General features: G+C 49.4%; 2 protein-coding genes across 3 annotated transcripts; both read left to right on the top strand.

The window, feature by feature from the left end:
* The first annotated feature begins 11,215 nt into the window (after positions 1-11,215).
* On the top strand, positions 11,216-15,049 carry LOC114796997 (protocadherin 8). Its single transcript, XM_028991572.1, has 4 exons — positions 11,216-13,540; positions 13,859-13,929; positions 14,019-14,152; positions 14,241-15,049. The coding sequence occupies exons 1-4, from the start codon at positions 11,216-11,218 to the stop codon at positions 14,534-14,536; spliced, it is 2,826 nt and encodes a 941-aa protein (XP_028847405.1). The 3' UTR covers positions 14,537-15,049.
* A 5,386-nt stretch (positions 15,050-20,435) lies between these two features.
* On the top strand, positions 20,436-23,876 carry slitrk5b (SLIT and NTRK-like family, member 5b). 2 transcript variants are annotated; one of them, XM_028991360.1, is made up of 2 exons: positions 20,436-20,575; positions 20,922-23,876. In XM_028991360.1, the coding sequence occupies exon 2, from the start codon at positions 20,932-20,934 to the stop codon at positions 23,461-23,463; it is 2,532 nt and encodes an 843-aa protein (XP_028847193.1). In that variant the 5' UTR covers positions 20,436-20,575; positions 20,922-20,931; the 3' UTR covers positions 23,464-23,876. The 2 variants fall into 2 exon arrangements, with proteins under 2 accessions (XP_028847193.1, XP_028847194.1); XM_028991361.1 differs by lacking the exon at positions 20,436-20,575 and adding an exon at positions 20,627-20,737.
* Positions 23,877-24,883: the final 1,007 nt, after the last annotated feature.

Below are 24,883 nucleotides of genomic sequence, written 5' to 3'. Positions count from 1 at the left end.
TGATGAAGGCTGTGAAATGAAGTTACTTTTCGGCGCGCCATAGTTAGTCCCTCTGCGGTGCACTGTGTGCTGCCACCTGGGCAGGAAAAACCGGGGTAAAATCTGGGTGTTTTCTTTGCGGCGCTCAGAATTCTACATTTTGGTTCTGTGGAAAATAGCCTTTAAAGAAAGAGATCATGCAAGCGTATCGGTTCACAATCCTCAAAAGTTTTTTAGAAAGTGATTGCATCTTCAACATTTATTAAGAATCTAAATAGTTTTTAAGGTAAATGAATGTTAATAATGAATAAAAAATTGTATGTACAATAGTAAGTATAATTAACTATAATATGAGGTCTACACCTTAGACACTTTCTGCACATCTTCTACTTATCTTTGTACTCCAGGGATTAACTGAGCTAATTATTACCTATGAGACAAAGTCATTTTTGTTGTCAATTCTGCCATATGAATAGGACATAAAGGACAAACAAGGCAACTGGAGACAGCTCAATGTAATCAAAATGACGCACACACACACACACACACACACACACACCAGAACTGGATAGAATGCCAAGGTGGTCAATTTGTGTTGAAGTGAAAAGGTTCTCCGGACAAAAATGACCTGAATATAAGACAGAGGTCTTTAATGAGAGAACACGCTCTCTGGTATTTCAGATCCACTCTCGGATATGAAATGTGGAGGTGAGCGCTGGTAATCGATGCCCATCTCCCTCCGTCTTCGTGCAATTGATTGTCTGGGTTTGAGTCTTTTGGGGGTTTTTTTTTCCCGACAGCAGGTCCTGCATGAGAGCAGCACCCTGTTGATGAGGACACGCGCCCCGTCTCTCGGAAGTGGAGAGCGAGTAAAGCAGCTCGCTGCCTCAGAGCAGCGAGCCGACTGGTTCAAATATTAAACTGCGCGAAACATAACAGCGTTCCCGGCGTGCCGGGTGTTGCTGAATATATTCATGGCATCCGGGTGATCGGAGCGCTGCTGATAGCAGGTGCATAAAAAAATCCCGGCTTATAAATGATAGATTGAAGGAGGGGGGGGGGGCGGCACGCTGAGGTGATGAATAGGAACAGGTCGGCGTGGCGGTGGCCTTCCGTTGCTCGGGAGATCCTGGGAGGACAGTACACCTATTCGAGGACGAAGCATCCGGAGTTGACTTCTATTAAATATAGATTGTCACTCGCAGGCAGGGTCATTCCGGTCTTGCTCCTCCAGGCCTGTTACGTACCGTACAGCGGGAGGAGCATCTGAACCCCTTTTCAACTGCAGTGGTATCTCCATTCATTATGTTTTCAAGTTGCCTCGCTAGTCCGTCCACCCAATCAAAAGGTCAAAGGTCACAGAAGCTTCACATTTCTTGTAAACACAAGACCAGCAATAATTTCAGGCCATTTCACGCAGACTAACAGATGGAAGTATTTTCGGTTTTATCACTTCAAGGTCACTTTAACCTCATGTTCTTCTGAGCACCATTTATCAGGGGGACATGGGGGAATCTCGAAACATTTGGTACCAACCTTCACTTGGACACAAGGACAAACCAATTAAATTGTGGTGAGTGGAGACGTGGCACTAATGTGAGTGATGCCCAGATCCGCAAACAAACCCAGTCTGAATGGAAATGATTCAGTGGGATCATAAATTTTAGCAGGGTCAGAACTACACTACACTGACGGGGTGCCCCATTTTCCAGTATGTACCGCGCTCATGTATACAAGTGTGCAGCGGCGTGGACGATAACAGGGTTAATACGACAAGCGCTAGTCAAATACCACAACCGCTCGACGATGAGGACGTCTGCACAAATCTGCTGGTTTGAGGGGGGGTGGGGGGCAGGATGTAGGAACCAAATGCTCTGCCCACCCTACTAGCACCACAGGGTCTACAGAACAGACAGATGTAAAGAACACCCCCCCGCGCATCTTTTATTGAGCCTTGTAAGACAAAAGTGGACGATTTCTTATAGCTTACCCTTAATAGCTCATTTTGTCAAGAGACTTCCTCGTCCCCCATCATTTAGACCATGCATGTCATCATAGTGATATTATACATTTCATATAAAATACACTTGAAAACCATTATTAAATTATTCTTGTATAAACCAGGGCACCGTTGGTCCTTGTTGGTCTTATTCCTTTAGACTGTGAAATGACAAGTACCACTGGCGAGGTGAACTTCTGAAGGTGGTGTTGGGGGAAGGGGGGGGGGTATCTTCACCACACCCTTCCATGATTGTTCTGACAGTCCAGAATGAGAAACACCTTCTGCCCAAATGTTTCTTTCATCTCGACATGGAAATGAGATTTTCCAGCTCACTTCATCCTCGCTGCTTAAATACCTTCTGGCACAGAGTGCGATTGAGGGGTCTGTTGACAAACCTCCCTCCAGATCACTGTTTAGTTAAGGAGCTCTGGGAAGATGATTTGAGTAGAGTGGTGTGTGTGTGTGTGTGTGTGTGTGTGTGTGTATGTGTGTGTGTGCGTGTTCTATTTCCAGTACCTCTTGCAGATTTGAGGATAGGGTTCATCTCGGTCTGAGGCTGTCACAGAAAATTATTACGTTCATTTAAGTCGCGTCCGTAGATGGAAGTTCCCAAACTGTGAAAACTGTAACCAATTTGATGGATACCACATTGTGGCATATGAAATTAAATCCATACTTTAAAAATCAATTAGGCCCATTTGCCCTTGACAGTGCACAGAGTCAGTCGTGGGGAAGATTAAGGAAAGGACAGAAAAGAGAACTGCTTAATCGCAGAGAATTAATTATAGAGACTCTGTCCGGTCGAGTCAACTGTTCACCAGTGAGTTCTCTCATAAGGTCTTGTTCTCCTCGGAAGCCGGGTCCAGGCAACGTTCTATTCATAGCGCCTCGTTATGATGCGGTAATGATGCAGGGATCTGATTAACCTCTGCTCACCAGGACGGATCCGGTTTTCCCGGTGACTCAGCGGCCTAATGGAGGCCATCATCCAGCATGGAGGAGGAACATTATCGCCGCCTCTGGACTCCTCGGTGCTGTAGTATTTATCCCCCGGCGGGAAGAGAGTCCTAATTGCTAAAATGCAGATTTAAACCTAATCTTGGACCGTGTCCTCCAGGGAATGTTCTGGCAAGGAACCTTTGCTGCTCACCACCCACTGCATGCTTTGTGTTGAAATGTTGCTTCAGACTTCATTTTTCACCAGACATCACCTCTAAGAGGGCAGTGTTAGTCTTTGATTACAAGCTTTCATATGAAATCTATATCTTCGATTTAAAATAAAGGCAGGGGCTGAAGATTTATATACGGGTTTGCAGAGAAAAAGAACAGAATGAGCTTCTGAAGGCCACTTTCAAAAGACAACTTTTCCATTTAATTGCCTTTTGTGCACAAGGTACTTTTCAGAAACTTAGAAAAAAAGGTGTTGAGCTAAGATCTTAAAAGGAATTGTAAGGTGTCAAAAATAGCAGTACTACAAATTTAAGATGACCAAAGATGGGAAGAAATTTTCAGAGATTAATCTGTATTACTCAGATGCTGCATTAATACAGCGATCAGTCCTGTGGGCTAGTTTCATTTACAGTACATTTACAGCATTTGTCAGACGCCCTTATCTAGAGCGCTTTAAAACCAGTAGTAACAGGGACGGTCCCCCCTGGAGACACTCAGGGTTAAGCGTCTTGCTCAGGGACACAATGGTAGTGAGTGGGGTTTGAACCTGTGACTTAGTGGCTGAGTCACAGGCGAGTGTTTTACCCACTAAGCTACAACCCACACAGAACGAATGACAAATGCCATGCAACAGCTTTGACAACGCTCAACAAGTCTTGCCAATACCGGGTCATCGAACCAGGGACCTTTAGATGTTCAGCCTATCAAAATTTGAGGATTTGGTCCTACAGTGCCTGAACTAGTATTCTTACAAACAAAGGATCCTATTCGGGTGGTTTTGCCCTTCTCACCATTGCCACCTACTGTCCAAATGAATACTCCTCCTCTCTCTTTCCCTCTTTCTTTCGTTCTTTTTTTCTGGAACGAGATCGTTCAAGTCGTGTAGGCTGAGGAGCATGTCAGACCCATCTTGTTCCACGGACGGGGTGTGGGGTTGTTTACATGCCGGAGCGGCCAGTTGGCCCATGACTGTAGCAGGGCGGACGGTTGTCGGTGTGGGGGCTGTTGGCCATGGGCAGCCGGGAGGTAGAGAGGAGCCAGGGGACTAAAGACCAGTCGCCCAGCCTGAAACACGAGGCGATGGCTGCGGTGAAGAGAAATAAATGAATTAACTAATCAATAGATTCAAACCTTTTAAACTGCTTTTGCCGGACTGTGTTGTAGAGAACGACAGAGCTTTAAAAAATGCAAAGAACCTGAAGATTAAAGGCAAATGGAATCAGAGATTGTTTATATATGCAAATGTAATGGCTTTTTCATGAAAGAACACGACGTGTTTTCATGCACTCTTCACTGAATAAATAAAGGACTTATCAAAAACATTTGCACATCAACAGTAGCAAATGCATAGAAATATAATTGGTGCATATCCTGGCATTGTGAAATACACTGATCAGAGATCAGGTACTTCCCCTTTTGCCACCAAAACAGCCCTTGGGAATCACATCATTAGACTTCTGAAGCAGATCCATTAAGTCCTGTATGTTGTGAGGTGGTGCCTCCATGGGTCAGATTTGGGTTTTTTTCCAGTCAATTCTCATTGTGTTTCTCTAATTATTTTTTGCAGCTTTGCAGGGCGCACTGCTAGCTTGGAGAATACTGTTTCCAAGAAGGTTTCTCAGCAGACCATCGCCCGAAGCAGACATGGCGCCACGCCTTCCCCAGGTAAGTGATGCACCCACGCCCAACCATCCACACGTGTAAATTAAAAGTCATCAGAGGGAGACACCAACTTCCATTGCATCTTCTGATGTAGAAGCTTTTGCTGGTGGCACCCTGAGTAGCCTGCAGCAACGGTGTTTTCAGTTCATCTTCAGTTCATATCCTGACCTGTGCAGACCAGAAACATCCCCAAAGTCACTCATATCTTGCTCTTGTCCATTCTTCTTAAAAGTTGACGTCCCACCACCTGCCCTCTGCCTTTAAAAATGTTGATCACTTCACCTGCCAGTTTCAGATCACTACATGTTCACCATTACACTAGGTGAGGAGTCAAGAGAGTCACTTGAAAGTGGCACTTAATTAGGACATCCCATAATAAAAGTAAACCTGGATATATCACACACACATTTTGCTTCCCGGGGAAAGTGTTTATTCTTTGCAGCATTTTCCAAGGTTGCTGCCTCTTTTACCTTGGGGTTGTGAAATGCAATTTAAACCATGAAATGTGGTTACCATAATTGGATTGAGATATTCAGCTGAATGGTTTACAAACACCAAGTGCAAAGCGCGCCCCACTTACATATTCATGAGGGCCGATTTGGTTCCCGAAGTTCCCATCTGGGTTAAATCAACGTCGTAACGTCCCAGCTTCCCTTAACCTGGCTGCTAACTCTCGGAATTTGCGGGGTATTCATACATTTCATGGATTTGAAAGTCTACGTTAAGCCTGTCGGAATTGATCAGCGCCCGGAGAAGCAGGGGTTCAGTTGCACAGCATAGTCTGTAGGTGGCAGTGTTCCCCTGCTGCCGACGTTTGGGCTTGATCTTGACAGCGTCTGTAATGATAAGGGTCGCGGGAGATTCGCATCCGGATAACAAGTCCTTGCAAATCTGTGGCTCTAATGCATGAACATGGCGCCCCACAGACGTGGAGAAAAGGGACGCGAGTGAAGGAGGCGCCAGTGTTTGAAGGGGATGGACGTGTTTGCGCTACTCTGGGAGTCTGGGGGTGGCTGGGAAGCAACCAAGCATGATTTCTCTCTGAATGCAAATTTGCCTTTTGATCTCCCTCGTCTCCCAAAGATTTAATACGGATGTACAACAAATTTGTGGCCTTCTCATTTCCATAATATATTTAGCTCTTTTTAAGACTCTGAGCATCACATACGTTTCTTTTGTGCACCCATAGATTTCACCACGATAAATCCGTCGAGAGCCAATTACGGGCCTTCTGTGTGCAGACATTGGGTGTATCCTAATAGCTTAATTAATATTTCATGAAGGGATAAAATAACTTGATATTTGCGAAATGTGTCATGTAGTTCATTACAATAATTGGTCTTTGCTTAGCAAATCTTTTTCTGGCTTCCCCCGGCGCCTTGCCGATAATTTAATATTCCAATTTTTGCATCAGCAGAAAGCCCCGACCAACCCTCGCACAAACCCTGACACACACTTGCACATACAAACAAGGCAAGGCAGCAGCAGTAGGGCCTGCGTCTCGAGCTGAGGGACCCCGACACCCCTCCCCTCAGCCTTGAGGTGTTAAGGTGCTAATGCCACAGACGCCGCAGATCGGTCTGATCCTCTGTCACCTCCACATCTGCTGCCCACACTGACACCCATTTGTTAGCGGCAGGCGGGGCTCCTTGGCCTGGGATAATCTGATCTTCTTGTCAGGCCCGACCAAATGGCCTAAATTAAATGTCACCTCTGAGCTTGGTTGTGACCACCCGGCTCTCGTGGTGGCGAGATGTGAAGCGGTGCTTTAAAGAGCGCTTCGGGTCAACTCGCGCCTGATACCGGTCACCGAGGGACAGAGAGAAAGGAAAACCATTCGCTGCGGTAATGCCTGTATACAAACACGTACAAGCAAATATTCATATGACCTCTTATAATACTATGTCAAACATTGAAACCCTGAAAATACTATTATCTTGAGATTATAATGAATATATTACACTTAATTTTAGTGCCACTTTTTGTAGTTTTGAATATTTCGAATGCGCTTAGAATGGACAATCTATCAATCTAACTATCGGCTAAACCTGAGAATATAATAATAACGATAATAATACAACATTATAAAAAGTCTTACGTTAGTATATGCTGCGTGACCATGGACATAAAAGACCTGGAGGACCCTGTATCAAACCAAACCAGGCCTAATTATCTGCAAGATCAGAAATTGGCTCCTAAGGCAATAAAATAAACTAAATCATGTACCCGCGGTTAGCTTATTCCTACTTGTTTGTAACAGCCCCCCCCCCCCCCCCCCCCCTCTATATATATATACACACACACACACACACGCACACACACACACACACACACACACACACACACACACATATATATATATATATATATATATAAAGCAAGAGAGAGAGAACTGTTGCAAACAAGTAGCAAATATATATATATATATATATCTGTTTACCCATTTAAAAAAATGCATCAGCATTTCTCTCTCTCTCTATCTATCTATCTATCTATCTATATATAGATAGAGAGAGAGAGAGAGAGAGAGAGAGAGAGAGAGAGAGAGAGAGAGAGAAATGCTGATGCATTTTATAAAATGTGATATTCTATGCTTGGCAGACATGAGTTATTGCAGCAGGCATGTGGAACACAGGAGACATTTGCTCTTTATTTGCCATTTTATGGGCCAAAAGTGTCAGCAGATGCAGTAGGACCTCAATTTGCTGCTCATCGTCACACAAAAGGAGCAAAGGTTGGAGCAAAATGCTGAAATGGCCGTCACAGCAAACCGGCACCAAAAACAAGCACGTTTCATGCACAGATGCGGCCAGCATTTGTCTGGCGAGTTTTTCTACCTTTAATTACAGTAAAACAGCTCATTAGCTCAACAGATGGCCTGCCTTGTTAGTGTGCAGTAATGCTCTTATGGGTGCCACACACATCTTACTCAATCTGTGATCTGCTTTAATCACCGGTCTTAAGTGGCAAACAAGTATTAGTCCAGCACCAAGGGAGGGAGATTGATTACTGTTAAAACTGGCATATTTACTGGTTTAAAATAAGATAGTATTCAAATTTATTTATTTATTTTTAAGACCTTCAAAGCTATTCTGAGCAACCATATATAATGATATGACCAAAAACATAATTTCTTCTAAAGCTTCCATTATAATACTGTACATTTTAAATGTAAATTACTAACATATTGTGAAATCATATAGTCCTAGTATTTTTAAAAAAATTGTCATTTCTCCTTTTGCTGTGCATGTTTCGGGGACGTAAATAAAACTGATATAACCCGGCCTGTGTGCTGATATCAAGTGGGAATGAAAATGGAGTCGTGGCACCTGCCTCAAAGATAAGAAGATAAGATGAGAAGTAAGCCTCTTAGGAAACCGGAGGCTAGCTGGAAGAGCCTCTTACAAGCAAACAACTCATTTTGCCTAATTGTTTTGCATTATCCACCAAACTGCTTTATATGAGCCCCAAAATCCTGGATTTGAACACCAAGTCTGCTTCATGGGGCGTTAAGAAACCGCTGCTTCTTCTGTTGATGAACATTAATACTCAGGTTTAGTCTACCGAAGAGCAAACAGAGTCTTCAAAAGCGCAAAAGTTTTTTTTCTGTTCTATATTATTACATGATACCTACAGTTTCGGACTAAAGGGCCACAGCTGAGCAGCTCATTTTTAGGCGTGGGACACGACAGCATTGACAGTGATGTGACGGTGGGTGGCAGTGCTGTGGCGTTAAAAATATCCTGCCAGCAGCCATCATGGGGTCAAAAACTGACCACTGACGGAGCGTGAGAAGATAGCAAACCTGTAGGAAGATTGCAAGAGCTTGGCTGCACTGACAAGATGTAGGTGCAGAGTGGGTGTTTCTTGTAAAGTGGCCATAATGAGGTGAGAGAGAATGGCTTTGAGTTGTCCAGCCACGGGGCATGGCACTTTTCACGATAAAAGCCCATTAATTATGCTGGCTGGCAGTCCACACACAAAAGGGACAACCAGACTTCTAATTAAAGATCAGAATATGCCGAATATGTTCTTATCTCCTGTAGCCATAGTGACCTGCTGATAAAACTGAATGACGTCTAACATTCCATGGCGTCTGCACTACCTGGACTCTAATATTGCCATTTTACACTTCTTTTAAAAACACTCTTACAGATTACATCACAATATGGGACGACCTCATTTAAACACTGAATGAACGGGCCCAACAGACGTGGGGTCCACTAAGGCCTTGTGTGTGTATTCCACGCCAAATACACAGAACTTTATCTCGTTCTCGCTATTCGGTGGCCCTGTGCAATTAAAAGCCTTAAACTGCACAACTGTTCTGCTGATGCTCTAATTTAAAAAAAGAAGAAGAAGAAGAAGAAGAAAAGGACCGTGAAAGGCACGGAGACTGAGGTCACGTTTCCTTATAAGTAACCCGGCATTAGAACGACGGCGCTCCTCTAACCCCGTCCAAGATCACCGCGCTAATGAAACAGTCGGGCGGGGGGAAGGCCGCTTATTAACACCTCCACGCTGTAAATGTGCCCCCAGGGAGATCAGACAGATTAGCGGGAACTTGCGGAAAAAAGATTTGTCCGTCTGCGCAACCAAATAGCATTTCTGAAGTGCTCCGAGCGTGGCTGCACCACGCTGACCTTTATGATGTGTGATACAGTCTTTCTTCCACGTGCCACTCGTTTTGCGTGGGTTTCAGGAACTGTCGTCCATTTAACATTTACATTTGAGGCATTTGGCGGACGCCCTTATCCAGAGCGACTTAAAAACCTGATCGATTCTGGTTCACTAGGACCCCCAACTATGAAGACAATCTTTTTATTCACTCTGCCGTACTTTCTATGCCATAAGTCTGGTACATTCTGCTTGAGAAGTGTGATGGAGAACGTACGAAGAGAGCACGGCAGCTTTCGGATTATTTTCCGGCACAGATGAAAAATCCCATTTGTTTCTATGACTATTATTAAATTCTTCTCTGCAAATACAATAGTACTTTGGCCTAATCTCTTGCATTCCATACCCTGAACAAATGACTGACTGTAGAACTTGATGTATTTTGTCTTGTTTAGAATCTGTGTATTGTTTAGTGCCTGTAAATAAGATCTCAAATCGTACACAATATTATTTATAGCGTTGCTTTCTTTTTTTACATGGTACTGTTTTATGTTGTATTGTCAATAAACATGATCTTAAAAATGAATGAATGAATGAATGAATGCATAAATAAACCAGTTGCACACAAAATAAACACACAAACAAGCAAATAAACAAATGGTCATAACTGCTTAGAAATACATACACAAACAAATAAATCAATGCATATACACTACCATGAAAAAGAATAAGGTCATTTTTTTCCATGAAATGTTTTTGAAAAGAAAAATTACTGAAAGAATAATAAGTCATTAAAAATATTGTAATAATGATGTAGTCGGGCCCGTACTGTACTAGTGTGAAATGGGCCAGTTTTATTGCTTCTTTAATCAGTGTGACTGTTTTCTGCTGCACTGAGATCACAGAGGATGGTTTTCTAATAATGAGTGAAGCTTTTAAAGGCTCAGACTTGTGTTTTTGCTCCACATGTACAGTACAGGGCAAAGGTTTGGACACACCTTCTCATTCAATATGTTTTCTTTATTTTCATGACCATTTACGTTGGTAGATTCTCACTGAAGGCATCAAAACTACAAATGAACACATGTGGAGTTGATCTTGGACCTGAACCCAATCGAGATGGTTTGGGTTGAGCTGGACCTCAGAGTGAAGGCAAAGGGGCCAACAAGTGCTAAACACCTCTGGGAACTCCTTCAAGACTGTTGGAAAAGCATTTCAGGTGACGACCTCTTGAAGCTCATCGAAAGAATGCCAAGAGTGTGCAAAGCAGAGAAAAGAAACTAGAATATAAAATATGTTTTCAGCTATTTCACCTTTTTTTGTTAAGTACATAACCATGTCCATCTTCCTGGGTTGTCTGAACTACAACTACCTGGCATGTGGGTGGCAGTAGCCTAGTGGGTAACACACTCACCTATGAACCAGAAGACCCAGGTTCAAATCCCACTTACTACCATTTTGTCCCTAAACAACACTTAAACCTAAGTTGCTCCAGGGGGGGACTGTCCCTGTAACTACTGGTTGTAAGTCGCTCTGGATAAGGCGTCTGGTAATTGCTGTAAATGGAAGTGCACACACGTACCAGCGCTGGTCTCAGCGTGATGTCCCGCTGCAGGTCGGACGACGTGATTGGTCGGCGCGGCAGCTCATTTGCATAGATCACGACTTATAGCCGCGTCCGGGACGGTGCGGGACTCAGCTGCTCCCTCGGCTGCCCTATAAACTCGGAAGAATTTCTTAAAAAATATACATATATACACTTTTTTTTTTTTAAAGTTGTGTGAAATGTCGCTGTTCTTGGAGAGCCTCGCCGTCGCGCTTCTCGTCTCCGCCGCCCGCTGCACGACCACGAAATATTTCACGTACGAGGAGGACGCCGCGGGCACGGAGATCGGGAACCTGTCCCGCGACCTGCACGTCGACCCGGCCGCCACGTTCCGCTTCATGCAGGACCTGGACCCGCCCGTGGTCCACATGAGGCCGACGGACGGGCTCCTGACGGTGGGCGAGGTCGTGGACCGCGAGGCGCTCTGCCGCCGCTCGGCCGCCTGCCTGGTCGCCTTCGACGTGGTCGCCGTGTCCGGGGACAAGTTCCAGCTCGTGCACGTGGAGATCGAGGTGAGGGACGTCAACGACCACTCCCCGCGCTTCGCCGAGAACGAGACGGCCTTGGAGGTCCTGGAGAACGTGCCCGTGGACACCAGGTTCCCGCTGGACGTCGCCGTTGACCAGGACGTCGGCGTCAACTACGTCCAAAAGTACCACATCTCTCACAACAGCCACTTCGCCATCGACGTGCACACCAGGGAGGACGGGGCGAAGTACGCCGAGCTTGTGCTGGTGAAGAGCCTGGACCGAGAGACGGAGGACTCCTACAGCATCGAAGTGACGGCCACCGACGGCGGAAGCCCCCCTAGATCCGGTACCACCACCGTTCTCGTCAAAGTCCTGGATTTCAACGACAACAGCCCTATATTCGAGCACAACTCCCTCAAAGTGGAGCTTTACGAAGACGCGCCCGTCGGCTCCCGTGTCCTGAAGGTCCACGCCTTCGACCCGGACGCCGGCGCGAACGGAGAGGTGGTGTACGGCTTGGTGGACGCGCCGCCGTCCGACGTCAGCAGGCTGTTTAAAATTGACCCCCAGTCCGGCGCCGTGACCTTGAAAGAGCCGGTGGATTATGAGAAGAAGCGGTCGTACGAGCTCAACATCCGGGCGTCCGACTTAGGCGGCAGCCCCATGCGGTCCACGTGCCGGGTGGCGGTGGAGATCCTGGACGTCAACGATAATCCGCCCCAAATCGCCATCAAGCCCATGACCTCCTCCAGCGACGGCGTCGCCTTCATCACCGAGGCGGCGGCCGAGGAGAGCTTCGTGGCGCTGGTCAGCACCTCGGACCGGGACTCGGGCGCCAACGGCTACGTGCACACCAGCCTGCTGGGCCACCGCCACTTCCGGCTGCGGCAGGCCTACGGCGACGCCTACATGATCGTCACCGCCGCCGGCCTGGACCGGGAGAAGATCGCCGAGTACAACCTGACCGTGGAGGCGGAGGATTTGGGGACGCCGCCCTTCAAGACGGTCAGACACTACACCATCCGGGTGACCGACGAGAACGACAACGCGCCGCTGTTCAGCAAGTCTCTGTACGAAGTGTCCGTCGTGGAGAACAACGTTCCCGGCTCGTACGTCACCACCGTGGTGGCCCGCGACCCCGACGCGGGCAAGAACGGCAAGGTGGCGTACAGGGTTCTGGAAAAGCCGCTTCAGGGCGACGCCCTGTTGTCCACGTTCGTCTCGATCGACCCCGCGTCCGGGTCCCTGTACAGTTTGCGGTCTTTCGACTACGAAGCGCTCCGGACCATCGAGCTGACCGTCCTGGCCTGCGACAACGGCGTCCCGCAGCAGTCCGGCACCACCGCCGTCAGAATCAACATCGTCAACCAGAACGACAACTACCCGCACTTCACCCACCCCGCCATGCACAACGGCACGGCGGACGTCCCGCTGCCGGCGGACGCGCCGGCCGGCTTCCTCGTCCTCCGGCTCCGGGCCGAGGACGAGGACGAAGGTCCCGCCGCCAACCTCGGCTTCGAAATTCTGGAAGGCGACCGCGAGCTGTTCTCCGTCGCCAGGGCCAGCGGCGAGGTGGCCCTGCGGCGCCGGCTGAGCTCCCGGTGCGGCGAGGTCCTGGAGGTCCAGATCGCCGTCAGCGACAACGGCAGGCCGGCGCTGTCCTCCGCCGCCACCCTGCGCTTCGTCGTCACCGACACCGGAGGCCCCGGCGAGCAGATCTTCGTCTCGTGGGGGTCGGGCGGGGAGGAGGAGCCGAGCCTCGGCGCCTCCACGGTCGCCATCGCTCTCCTCGGCGCGGGTTGCGTCCTGCTGCTGGCGGCCATCGCGGGCGTCGCCGTCTACTGCCGGCTCCGGCTGAGGCGGGGGGGCTACGCCTCCAAGTCGCGCGCGGCCCGCGGCCTGCTGGGGGACCCGTCCATCGCCATCCGCAAGGCGTCCGAGGCGGATTCGTACGCCGGCGCCGGCCTGTTCCTCTGCCATAAAAACGACTCCGGACTTTACGACCGCGACGGCAGCACCGAAGGGGACTCGAAGGTGAGACGAGCCGCGGCGCTCATGTCACTTACTAAACATTTACAGAAATGATGTTGGGGACATGCTGAAAGTGGCCTCTTTCTTGGTATAAAAAAATGTCCTATAGTCTAAAGTGAAGTGATTGTCAGCACAGCACACGGTGCACACAGTGTCCTCTGCTTTTAACCCAGTGGGGAGCAGCGTGTGGGGACGGCGCTTTGCTCGGTGGCACCTCGGCGGATCGGGATTCGAACCGGCGACCTTCCTTCACCGCCGGGCTGCCAGCTGCATCCTGGGGTTGATGACCGTGATTAAATTTTTTAAAAAATTCATTTACAGGCTTTTCTGTCATCCAAGTCGTTCGACGGAACCGCCACATGGCACGATGACAGGCGCTGTATCCAGCAGAGGTAAGCAGGCGAAGAACGGCGCTCGCCGGCACGCCGCACCAAGTCGTGCCGGATTTCTGTTGACGTGACGGGTTTGATGGTTCTCGCAGTGCCACCGGCAACACAGACCAGCTGAGCGTGAAGGACAGCGGCAAAGGCGACAGTGACTTCAACGACAGCGATTCCGACACCAGCGGCTACGGCGGCAAAAGGACGCTGTCCACGTTCCAACCGTGGGCTAAAAGTAAGCGGAGACTAGCGGCGCTCTTAACGCTTACTGCCGCATCGCCGGGAGTTTGAGGTCTTTAAAGAAAACAAAAATTCTGTTTCAGGTTCACTCACTTCAGCCGACATGCCCGGCGCGGATTGGCACGGCAGATACGGCGTGATACCGACACGCCGCGTCCACGCCGCCCCGGGAACCTCCTACACAATAGGCTTCTCTCAAGAAGCGGCCTACGGTAACAGCCATGCTAGCCCTCGCCCCTGGAGAGGGTCCCGCTACGGCGTCCACGTGGCTTCCCGGACAGGCACCCTGCCTCCTTACACCTGCCATCAGAAGAGGGAGGCGCCGCGAGACAGGGACCAGGACGCCGCCGCCGCGTCCGAAATCGCAACCACCTTTTAGCGGCGGCACTGCGCTCGGTGTATATAGCAGGTGTAAATATTCGTTTGTAAAATGATTATTAAAATGATTATCTGGAATAATGGACGGAGGCTATGCGTCCGTGAACGAGGGAATTTTCGTAGGAAAAGAGCTCAGAATACCGTCCTGGTTTCCTCCTGGTCCCCAGAACGTCGAAACTCGTATCATTAAAGCGGAGAGGATCAGAGAACAAAGCCAGCGTTACAGGAGTGTGTATGAGTGGCTCTCGTCTTGGTGTGTGTGTGTGTGTGTGTGTGTTTTACGGATGTTGTTGCGAGTGTGGAGTGTCCCTGTGACTTTTCCCAAAGTAGAGCCCAAAACATGTCTGTATTCCACCCGAACCTGGGTCCCCCCCTTCCTAAAAACCTGTTTTTTTTTCTACATTTTTACATTTAAAAATGTGTTTTTTGTCTAATAACTAAAACATGTGGATGACAGGATTTTTCTTTGGTCTTTTTGTATATCGAGAGCTTTCATACATGCCTCTCAACTTTCACCCCCAAAATGTTGCTTACATTCATTTGATGTAAATAATAAATGAGTATTATAAGAACATTATTTGACAAATATTCTTGATAATAGTGTATTTTCTGGTTATGGTGATGTAGTAATGTTTTTATAAATGAACTGTGAAGCACTGCTTCTCAGTCCAGGTCTTGAAGGACCTCATCTGGCCGCTCTCATTCCAGCCCACATGACCGTCATGGGAAAGTGTAGACAATTCCGTGATGTGTGTGCTTAGAAATATTAAAACACATTTGATGTGTTTAATTTAAATCGGGCATAATGTCCAGCGCATACAATCACGGCCCAGTGATGATTTCATCTTTTGACCTTCATTAATGGCTTCATTGAACACTACATTACAGGTACAGGCCTTCATGTCTTGATGGGTCTGTGGCGTACAGGCTCCGAGCCTCTAGTGACACGCTGGTACCTGCCAGACCCTGTTCGTGGGGCGCCGGGAGTAAGTCTTTGGCTTTGGGGATCCCGGTGCAAAAAAAGAGACTTGGTTCGTTTCTCAAAGTGCTTCACTGTTTGATCGTTGTCACGTCTGGCGTGAGGTTCCACCACCTTCTCGTCTCCACCCTCGTTGTCTGTGTCCAGTTCCAGCTTCTTGACTGGCCAGAACGTTCCGTGGGAACTGGACAGAAGCCTTGCGAGCGTAAATGGGGAAGTGACATACTATTAGATTTTGAGGTCAGCGTGAGGCCACTGCCATGTTTTCCTCTTCATATCTGGACCCATTACGCCATGTGCTACCGTCTTCAGCCACGATCTAATCTCTTAAGTGATTTGAAAGTGTTTCATTTTTCGTGGCCTATTGTTCTTTTGAAGGCCTCGGGCCATAAACGGAATCGATGTGAGTAAGTCTGAGACTCGCCTTATCGTGGATTAGGGTAAAAGCTCAGATAATGAACGAGGGATGAGGGAACGCTGGGATAAGTCACCATATCTGGGTTTTAAAAAAAGCCGGAACGTGATTTTGAGACGCGCCGTAATGCACCGCCTCTCGAAAAACGAAGCGGAATGTATTTGACCCACATCCACCAGCTGTCCCGTCGGTGGGGACGCCTGGAAAAAAAAAAAAAAAAAAAAAAACGCGGATCAGGAAACCACAAGTTAGGAAAGGTCCCTGGGGAGCGCGGCGTTGCATTACCGTACGCCATTACCGCCGTAATGCGGCCGCATTGCTGCGGTCGACCTAGTTAACCAACGAGGATGACATATTTCCAATAATAATATGCAGAGGACAAATGACATTAATTGATCGGCACGACAGGCGATGGCTTACTTTGTGCTGTATCGCCCTCGTGGGTCAAACAAGCCATCGACCAAGGACACAGCGCTACGAGGCATAATTATCTGTGGGGTGGAATGAAGGATGCGTCTGTCAAGCGCACAGCATGTGTTCGGCACGGTAAATAACCGCACGTGCGCTACAGAATGACGAGTTTCACGCTTTGAGTTTGCATCCACGGTGTAACTTTGTCGGGCCGGGCCTAAAAGAGGAATTCCGGTTTTGTTTCATTCCGTCTTTTACTCAAATACCGGGTTTAAATCTGACCTGTAGAACTGAAGGGAAACGCTGACCTGGGCCACAACATTATGACCAGTGGCCGGTGAGTGTCGTGCCGTGAGTGTCTGGCCAAAGAACTGAAATAAAGGGGCTCTCATGGTTCAAGGCGTCCACGGGTGGTTCGTCCCTGCTGGTTCGTCCCTTTTTCGTCCTCTTCGTCCTGTTGTAGTGACCTCGCCAGCGCCACGGCCGCACCGGCCGCTATTACAACCACGCAGAAGAGCAGTGGGATGGAGTTCTGCTCCACGTATTGAAATTTCGCTGCTGGGACCAGATGTTTATCTCGAACATCAAAGCTGATGTGGAGTTCAGAGGTCAGAGATGGGACACCCTCATCCCTCAGGCGCACTGCCCGATTTCTCGCCGATAAAAAAATGTCCAGATCCTTTTCCAGGCTGCCAATCGTGGTGCCCACCGCCTCTGCCTCAAATTAAAACCATCAGAATGAATAATCAGATGTCCGTCATCTTGAAGGACGATTAACAAAGACTGTACGGTCTGTAGGTGCTTTAAAGCCTCGCCGCCTCGCGTACCGTCGCATTCTGAGCCATCGCACAATGCCAAATATTCAGTTGTGTTATGCGCTGTAAATAAAGGATGGACAAGGGCAGTGGTGGCCTAGCGGTTAAGGAAACGGTCCTGTAAACAGAAGGTTGTCGGTTCGATTCCCGATCCGCCAAGGTGCCACTGAGGTGCCACTGAGCAAAGCACCGTCCCCACACACTGCTCCCCGGGCGCTTGTCATGGCTGCCCACTGCTCACTCAGGGTGATGGGTTAAATGCAGAGGACAAATTTCACTGTGTGCATCGTGTGCTGTGCTGCTGTGTATCACATGTGACAATCACTTCACTTTTTTTTTCACTTTTTTTTTTTTTAACGACGCAATAAACCACCGTATCGCAAACTGCAGAAGTCACGTTAGAACGAATTCTGTTATAATAATGTGAATAAACATAAACTTTGCATTTATTATGAGGGTCACAGGTCACGAGAGCGCGTGGATTTCGGAGTTTTGTGTAATTATAACTTTAACGACCACACGGTGCAGCAATATGGCTTTGTGCATCGCAGCGCTTGCCACGAGGTCCCTGCACGCGCAATGGTAACTCAAACAGGCACTTCGTGATATCGTTTGTGCCGCGGATCCGGTGTCTGGTTGCAGCTCGCTGTTCCTGACCCCGCGACCCCAGCAAAGCACGTCACCCTCGCTCGCGTCGGCCCTGCGCAGGCCCAACGTGGCCCCCTCCGTGCTGGCGTCTTCGGGGTTGTTAGCAGGGTGTGGTTACCACGCAGGCCTGCCATAATCGGCTCGCTTCGTTAATGCAGAATTCTCAGGATTTTATGGCCTTTTTCTCCATCATATCACCTGAAAAGCCTCTAATGCCATTCAGATCTTGTCATTAATCTGCGAATAGCCTCTGAAAATGATGATGTGCCCGTCTTTCTCTGTAGAGCATCTTCACGAAGCCTCTTCTGGGCCAGAGCAGCCTGCGGACTCGCAGCCCTGCAAAAAGTTTTCCCGAAAGTGTTGGTGACATTTCAGCCAATCACAAGTGGTTGGAAACAGAGCAACGTTAACTTACGTGTGTCCTACGTGTGTCCTACGTAGATCTTGTTTTTAAATTCGGCCATCTAGCTTTTATTAGTTTAATCATTTATCTTTCCGCATCAATTACATGGAGAAATAACATAGACAAGAGGGAGTTATAAGAATAAAATGTATTATTCGTACTGTATAAAAGGCTCGACAGGCAGCAAACTCGAATCAGTTGAACAGAAGCGTTGGCCAACACTGCCACCCAGTGGTAGGAGGTTTTCTAATTTGTTCAAAAAAGAAGAAGGAATAAAAACTGAAACGAGACGGCCAGTAGGGGACACTCTTAAATCTTAAATGGCTGCATGGGCAGAATCTGGACAAAGTTTAATGCGCGGCTGAAGCGTAATTCTAAGGAAGCCCTTGGTAACGGCGTGTTTCGGCACGGGCAGCGCCGCGCTTCGTTCGTTACATGTTGTTGGAAGTAGGGCCCGGCCCAGTAATTGATATTGATGACACCCCAGGAGGGCACCGAAGAGACACACACACACACACACATACACACACGCACCAATAACCCAATCAGCCGGTTTATTACCCGCCACAGAGTACTCAGATTCTACCCCGACTTCCACCGTGAAATAATTAACCACCGTCGCGCTGCTCGGCGAGATGGATTCGTCTTCCGTGGCCTGTGCGACGTTCCGAGGCGAGGCAGGGGGTGTCCGCCGTCCCGTCTTCAGTCCCCAGAAGCTCTGGGGGAAACTGGAGGTCAGGCTACTGTACGTGACCTCGGCTGCGTTTTACAAGGCAACGCTGTGACAAAGCGCCCCTCCGGCGGCCTGTCACATCCCCTCACGTTCCCGGTGAATCACGTCCACGGTGACGTCCTGAGGATGATTCAAGCTGAACGCTCGGCGGATTTGGACCTAATGACCCACAATTGCGGCTCGACTGCGAGGACACGTTGGTTATCAAACGTTAAATCGGTCTAAAGCATCGCGCCGGTCCGTCACAGACGCTTCTGGCCTTCAGCTCCAAATGATCCATTCCGCCACGATTTGCCACACCCAGAGGAGTCTAATAAGGAGCATCCTCGTCACATTATACAGAATTAATAAGCGTCTTCGGACTCATTACAGAGGGACAGCCATCGATGCCGAAACCATCGATGCCGCACCGATGTGCAGAAGCACGGTCCCGTTTTTCTCGAGGCGTGGCCAACGTTAGTGCCCCGCCCACTGTACTGACAGGAAGTCACTGTGCAAAGGCCACGATGCCTCTTTTTGTGTATTATACCGCACTGTTCGTTGTTCATCCATACAGACTTATAGACCTATGTACATTCATATTTATATTCAGTATATATATATATATAGATTCATAATCAATGTAAACTTGTTCTACAACTTAACACTTACACACCTCCTTACACGTCGTTCTTGTTGGTTTCTTCCACTCCGTACTTGAGAGACACCATCTACCGGAATCCAATTCCTTGCATACAATAAACACGATTCTGATTCTGTCCAGTTTTCACCACAGCAATCAATCAAAAAACTGAAACCATGATGTTGTCGGTGTGATTTCAGGGCCTCTCCTTCCATTCACCGGTTACTTTTTGACAGTCTGAGGTTATGACCTTTGAATTTTTTGTCCCCATCTCCTGATGTCTCCATTCAGGACATCACATGGGAGGTGGGAACGCACATCTTGGACGTGCACATTTCTCACCACGGAACTGGACGTGAAGGTCCCACACGGGGCCTGGAACAGCAGCCCGAACCCACACGCATCTCAGCGGGCGTTGCTGCCCATGCGTGGCGATGGTGAAATTGTATCTTTCACGCACCGGACGGCGAACCGGGCGCCGCTGTGAGAATTGCACAACAAACAGATGTGGAATAATGCGCTTATTTGCATAAGTGAATCATCTTTTCGTGCATGCATATATGCAAAAACGGGCATTTAAGCGACCTCGTACCCCCCCCCGGAAAAAAAAATAAAAAGATGAAGGTTCCAGACGTGACGCGTTTTCGCCGCTGCTCTCTCCATGCGTGGATGCGTGGATGCGTGGGGTCGGTGTCCCCCTCCTCGCCCTCCTCCTCCCTCAGTGGCGCGCTTTCAACTTCCAGAGGCGGGACTCGGCGCCGCGCGTCGCGGGGAAGACATCGCGGTGTCGTGGGCTGTTTTTATCACCACCACCATCATCATCATCGGGTTTTTTTTTTTTTTTTTTTTTAGTTTTTTTTCTGCGTGTCGTCGGTGTTTTTCTGGCCGACTGTCGGCTCGCTGCCATGCCGGAGCAGATCGCGGCGGCGTCCACGCCTCGTCTCAGCCTCTCCGTCCGCGGAGTTCGGGTCCGACTGGCGGCCACGGGACGCTGCTTCTGAGGGGGCGGAACGGGTATGATCGCACCTTCACTTTATTATCATTATTTTTGATATAAAACACGGTCAGAAATATGAGCGCCCGTGGTCCGTGTTCCCGAGTGCATGCGTGCCGAGCTGCGTGGGTTCCACGCGTGTCCGACGCGGAGGGGCTGGAAGCAACTTTTCTCCCACGGAGGTCTGCGCGGGGTCGTCACAGTTTAAATCCATCCGGAGGTCAGGGGGTGCAGAACAGGTCACGGCTGTGACCTTCATGGCGTGTTTAGTGGAGTTCATCTTTAACTAATTAGGGTTCCGTGTTAATGGGGAGTGGCGTGGGACGGTGTGAACCTGCTTCTTTTTCCTTCTTTTTTATTCTTTAGATGAAGCACTATGCCGTTTGGACCGGAGCGTTTGGCCAAAATGCACATCTGGATGGCACTGGTGTGGCTGGCGGCCTCGCCGGACGCGTCGGGGGGCCACGGCCAGATGTGCGCGGGGCCGTGCGCCTGCGAGGAGAAGGACGGGGTGCTGAGCGCCGGCTGCCAGAACAGGGGCGTGGTCAGCCTGGCGGAGGTGCCGCCGCTGCACGTGTCCACGTATCACCTCCTGCTCACCGGGAACCTGCTGAGGAAGCTCTCCTCCGACGACTTTCTCCTCTACGACGGGGTCACCACACTGCACCTGGGCGACAACGGCATCTCCGAGGTGGAGAAGGGGGCGTTCAACGGGCTCGCTGGATTAAAACGGCTGCATCTCAACAACAACAAGATCGAGGTCTTGAGGGAGGACTTTTTTGTGGGTCTGGAGAGCCTGGAATATCTCCAGATTGACTACAACTACATAACCAGCGTCGAGGCCAACGCGTTCAGCAAGCTACGCCATTTGGAGGTTCTCATCCTAAACGACAACCTTCTGTCTTCCCTTCCAACCAATATATTTCAATATGTCCCCTTAACGCACCTGGACCTGAGGGGCAACCAGCTGAAGCTTCTCCCTTACACTGGCCTCCTGGAGCACATGAATAAAATAGTGGAGTTACAGCTGGAGGAGAACCCGTGGAACTGCTCCTGCGAGCTAATTCCTTTGAAGGCCTGGCTGGAGAGCATCTCCTACACGGCGCTGGTGGGCGATGTGGTGTGCGAGACGCCGTTCCGGCTCCATGGGAGAGATCTGGACGAGGTTTCTAAGCAGGAGCTGTGTCCCAGGAGAGCCATCGCCGAGTACGAGATGCACGCCGAGCCGGCCCGCGGCAGCGAGGCGTACTTCCAAACCGCGCCGGCCTCCACAACCTCACCGGGAGTTTTACGCTCCTCAAGACCGACAAAGGGCTCCCGTCCATCTGGCAAATTGAGGACTAAGCCCACCCCTCGCGCCCCGTCCAACAAACAGAACTTGGGCCCGATGTTGTCCTACCAGACCAAATCGCCGGTGCCTCTGGACTGTCCCACCGCCTGCACCTGCAACCTGCAAATCTCCGATCTGGGCCTGAACGTCAACTGCCAAGAGAGGAAGATCGAGCACATTTCCGACCTGAACCCCAAACCCTACAACCCCAAAAAGCTGTACCTCACGGGGAATTACATCCCCGTGGTGCGCAGATCGGATTTTGTGGAGGCCACCGGACTAGACCTGCTGCACCTCGGCAACAATCGGATTTCGGCGATTCACGACAGAGCTTTTGGGGATTTGGGGAGCCTGCGCCGGCTGTACCTGAACGGGAATCTGATCGAGCGGCTGACGGAGCGCATGTTCCACGGCCTGCGGAGTCTGCAGTTCCTGTATTTGGAGTACAACGTGGTCCGGGACATTACGCCGGGCAGCTTCAAGCACGTCCCCAACCTGCAGCTGCTCTTCCTCAACAACAACCTCCTCAAGACCATCCCGGCGGGGGTGTTCGGCGGCTCGGGGCTCGCCCGGCTGAACCTGCGCAGCAACCACTTCCGCCACCTCCCCGCCGGCGGCGTGCTGGACCTGCTGACGTCCCTGGTGAAAGTGGACCTTTCGGAGAACCCCTGGGACTGCTCGTGCGCCGCGGTGGACATGAAGGTCTGGCTGGAGCGCTTCGGCGGCGGCTCCGTGGAGAACGGCGTGGTGTGCGAGACCCCGCCGAGGCTCTCCGGCGAGGACGTCCGATTCGTCAACTCGTCCAACCTCTGCCCCAACGCCTCCGGGGGCCGCGCCTCCGCCGCGCCGCCGCCGCCGTCCGAGGAGTCGTTTCCCGGCAGCACGATCACCTTGGAGACGTCCCTGGACTACGACGCCCCGTACGGCGCGGTTCCGCTGTCGGTGCTGATACTCGTGCTGTTCACGCTGTTCATCCTGTCGGTGTTCGTCGCCGCCGGGCTGTTCGCGGTCATGAAGCGAAGGCGCAACAAGTCGCCGGGCGGGCAAGCCGCGTCCGTTAGTGCCGATCTGGCCTCTTTCGACAGGTCGGCGGCCAAAGTGAAAACCTCGGCAGGCCTCGTGTACGAGTACATACCGCCTCCCAAGACTCCCGCGTACGGCGCCGAGCGCTTCCGAGACCTCGGCGACCCCACCGGGGCCTTCACGCCGAATTCGGACGAAGAGCTGGGCAGCAACGCCGTCGGCTCCGACTACAGCGAGAGCGCCCCGGACCCCCGGACCTCGCCCGTACCGGAGGACGACTTCTTCTACAGGGACCTGCTGCCTCACCGGAGCGGCCTGCCGTGCCAGCACGCCGCCCGCGACCCCGCCCGCTTCAGCCGGGACTTCGACGCCAGGCGGCAGCTCCTGCATCCGGAGCGGGTGCAGCAGAGCGGCGTGGTGTACCGCGCCGCCCCCGCCGCCGGCGCGTACGGCGAGCCCGGCCGGAGCGAGTACTGGGAGCTGAAGGCCAAGCTGCACTTCCAGCCCGACTACCTGGAGGTCCACGAGAAACGGACCACGTTCACTCAGTTTTAGTTTCCTTCAGCACAGCTCTAGTTTCCATTTACAAATGTGTGTATGTGTGTGTGTGTGTGTGTATGTGTGTGTGTGTGTGTGTTCATTTGTCCATTTATAACAGGATTTCAGCACGTCTAATTGGTTTTCTCTTTATTCTCACAGTTCTTCATTTCCATGCTTGAACAAAAACTCGGGAAAATGTTTTCATCGCACATTGCACTATTGACTAGAATGAAATCAACGATGAACATGATGTGTGTGTTTTGTAGGAAATTCTTTAGACAATCTTTTATAGGTGTAAATAAATCAGCGTTGTTACAGCATCAATTATGTAACGACAAAAAACATGTATGTTTGTATATATGTATGTGTGTTTGTGTGTGTGTATGTATGTATATATATGTATGTATGTATGTTTGTGTGTGTGTGTATGTGTGTATGTATGTGTGTTTGTATATATGTATGTATGTGTGTGTATGTATGTATATATGTGTGTTTGTGTGTGTGTATGTATGTATATATATGTAGGTATGTATGTTTGTGTGTGTGTGTGTGTTTGTATATATGTATGTATGTGTGTGTATGTATGTATGTATATATGTATGTATGTGTGTGTGTATGTGTGTATACCTTCTACTGTCGCTGTGGTGAACAAGAGCCTAGTCATGTGCTCCCGAGCAATTTTGCATAATGTCGGCACAGCGGTCAGGTTATGTTAGCAATCCCAGCATGCCTGGTAAGGTTACTGCCATTGTTTACCCCACTTAAGGTGACATATATTAACATAAATGCGTACGGGAGGCAGTGGTTGGGGGGGATTTCGGTGACACTGTGTCATATTCTGAGTGGGGTAGGTGTGCTTTTTATTGTGTAACATTAATCGCACTTATCATGTGGAAATATGGATCTGCACGAATCTGAGACATCCCTTCTTCCAGAGTTAGGAACAATGGCGAGAAGTAGCAACATGCCTTTCTTCATCCCCAAAAAACCTGAACACTCGTCAATAAAAAATTCATGCAATGCTTAAGGCAATATAAGAAGGCTTTTTAAAAAAATATGGAATTTATTTGCTGCTGTCCTTGAGTTACACGTTATTCCTTTGAAAGTCTTTTTTTTTCCTTTGTACAATGTGTACATAATGGGTAATGCTATTTTGTGTTTTTATTACTACTTTCCTTACCGTTACTCTACCGGAGGTCAGTGTCAGTGAAAACGACATGTTTGGTGGCCAAATCTCGAGTGTAATAAACGATTAAAGGGCCGTCTCCCTGAGACTGGAAATGGACTTAATCCGGAGGTAATTATCGCCTTCAAGTTGGACAGACGAGCTGAATTCTGATTGGGCTCTCGTGACATCACAGTATTCTGCCCCAGTTGTGTTGCACGTTAAAAAAAAAAAATAACCCCTTGACTTTACATAATTTTGCCTAAATAT

This window comes from Denticeps clupeoides, chromosome 9 (genome assembly GCF_900700375.1).
Source record: "Denticeps clupeoides chromosome 9, fDenClu1.1, whole genome shotgun sequence".
NCBI classification, from domain to species: domain Eukaryota; kingdom Metazoa; phylum Chordata; class Actinopteri; order Clupeiformes; family Denticipitidae; genus Denticeps; species Denticeps clupeoides.
The sequence above is the reverse complement of the archived record's forward strand: the minus strand, read 5'-3'. Positions and strand labels throughout refer to the sequence as shown.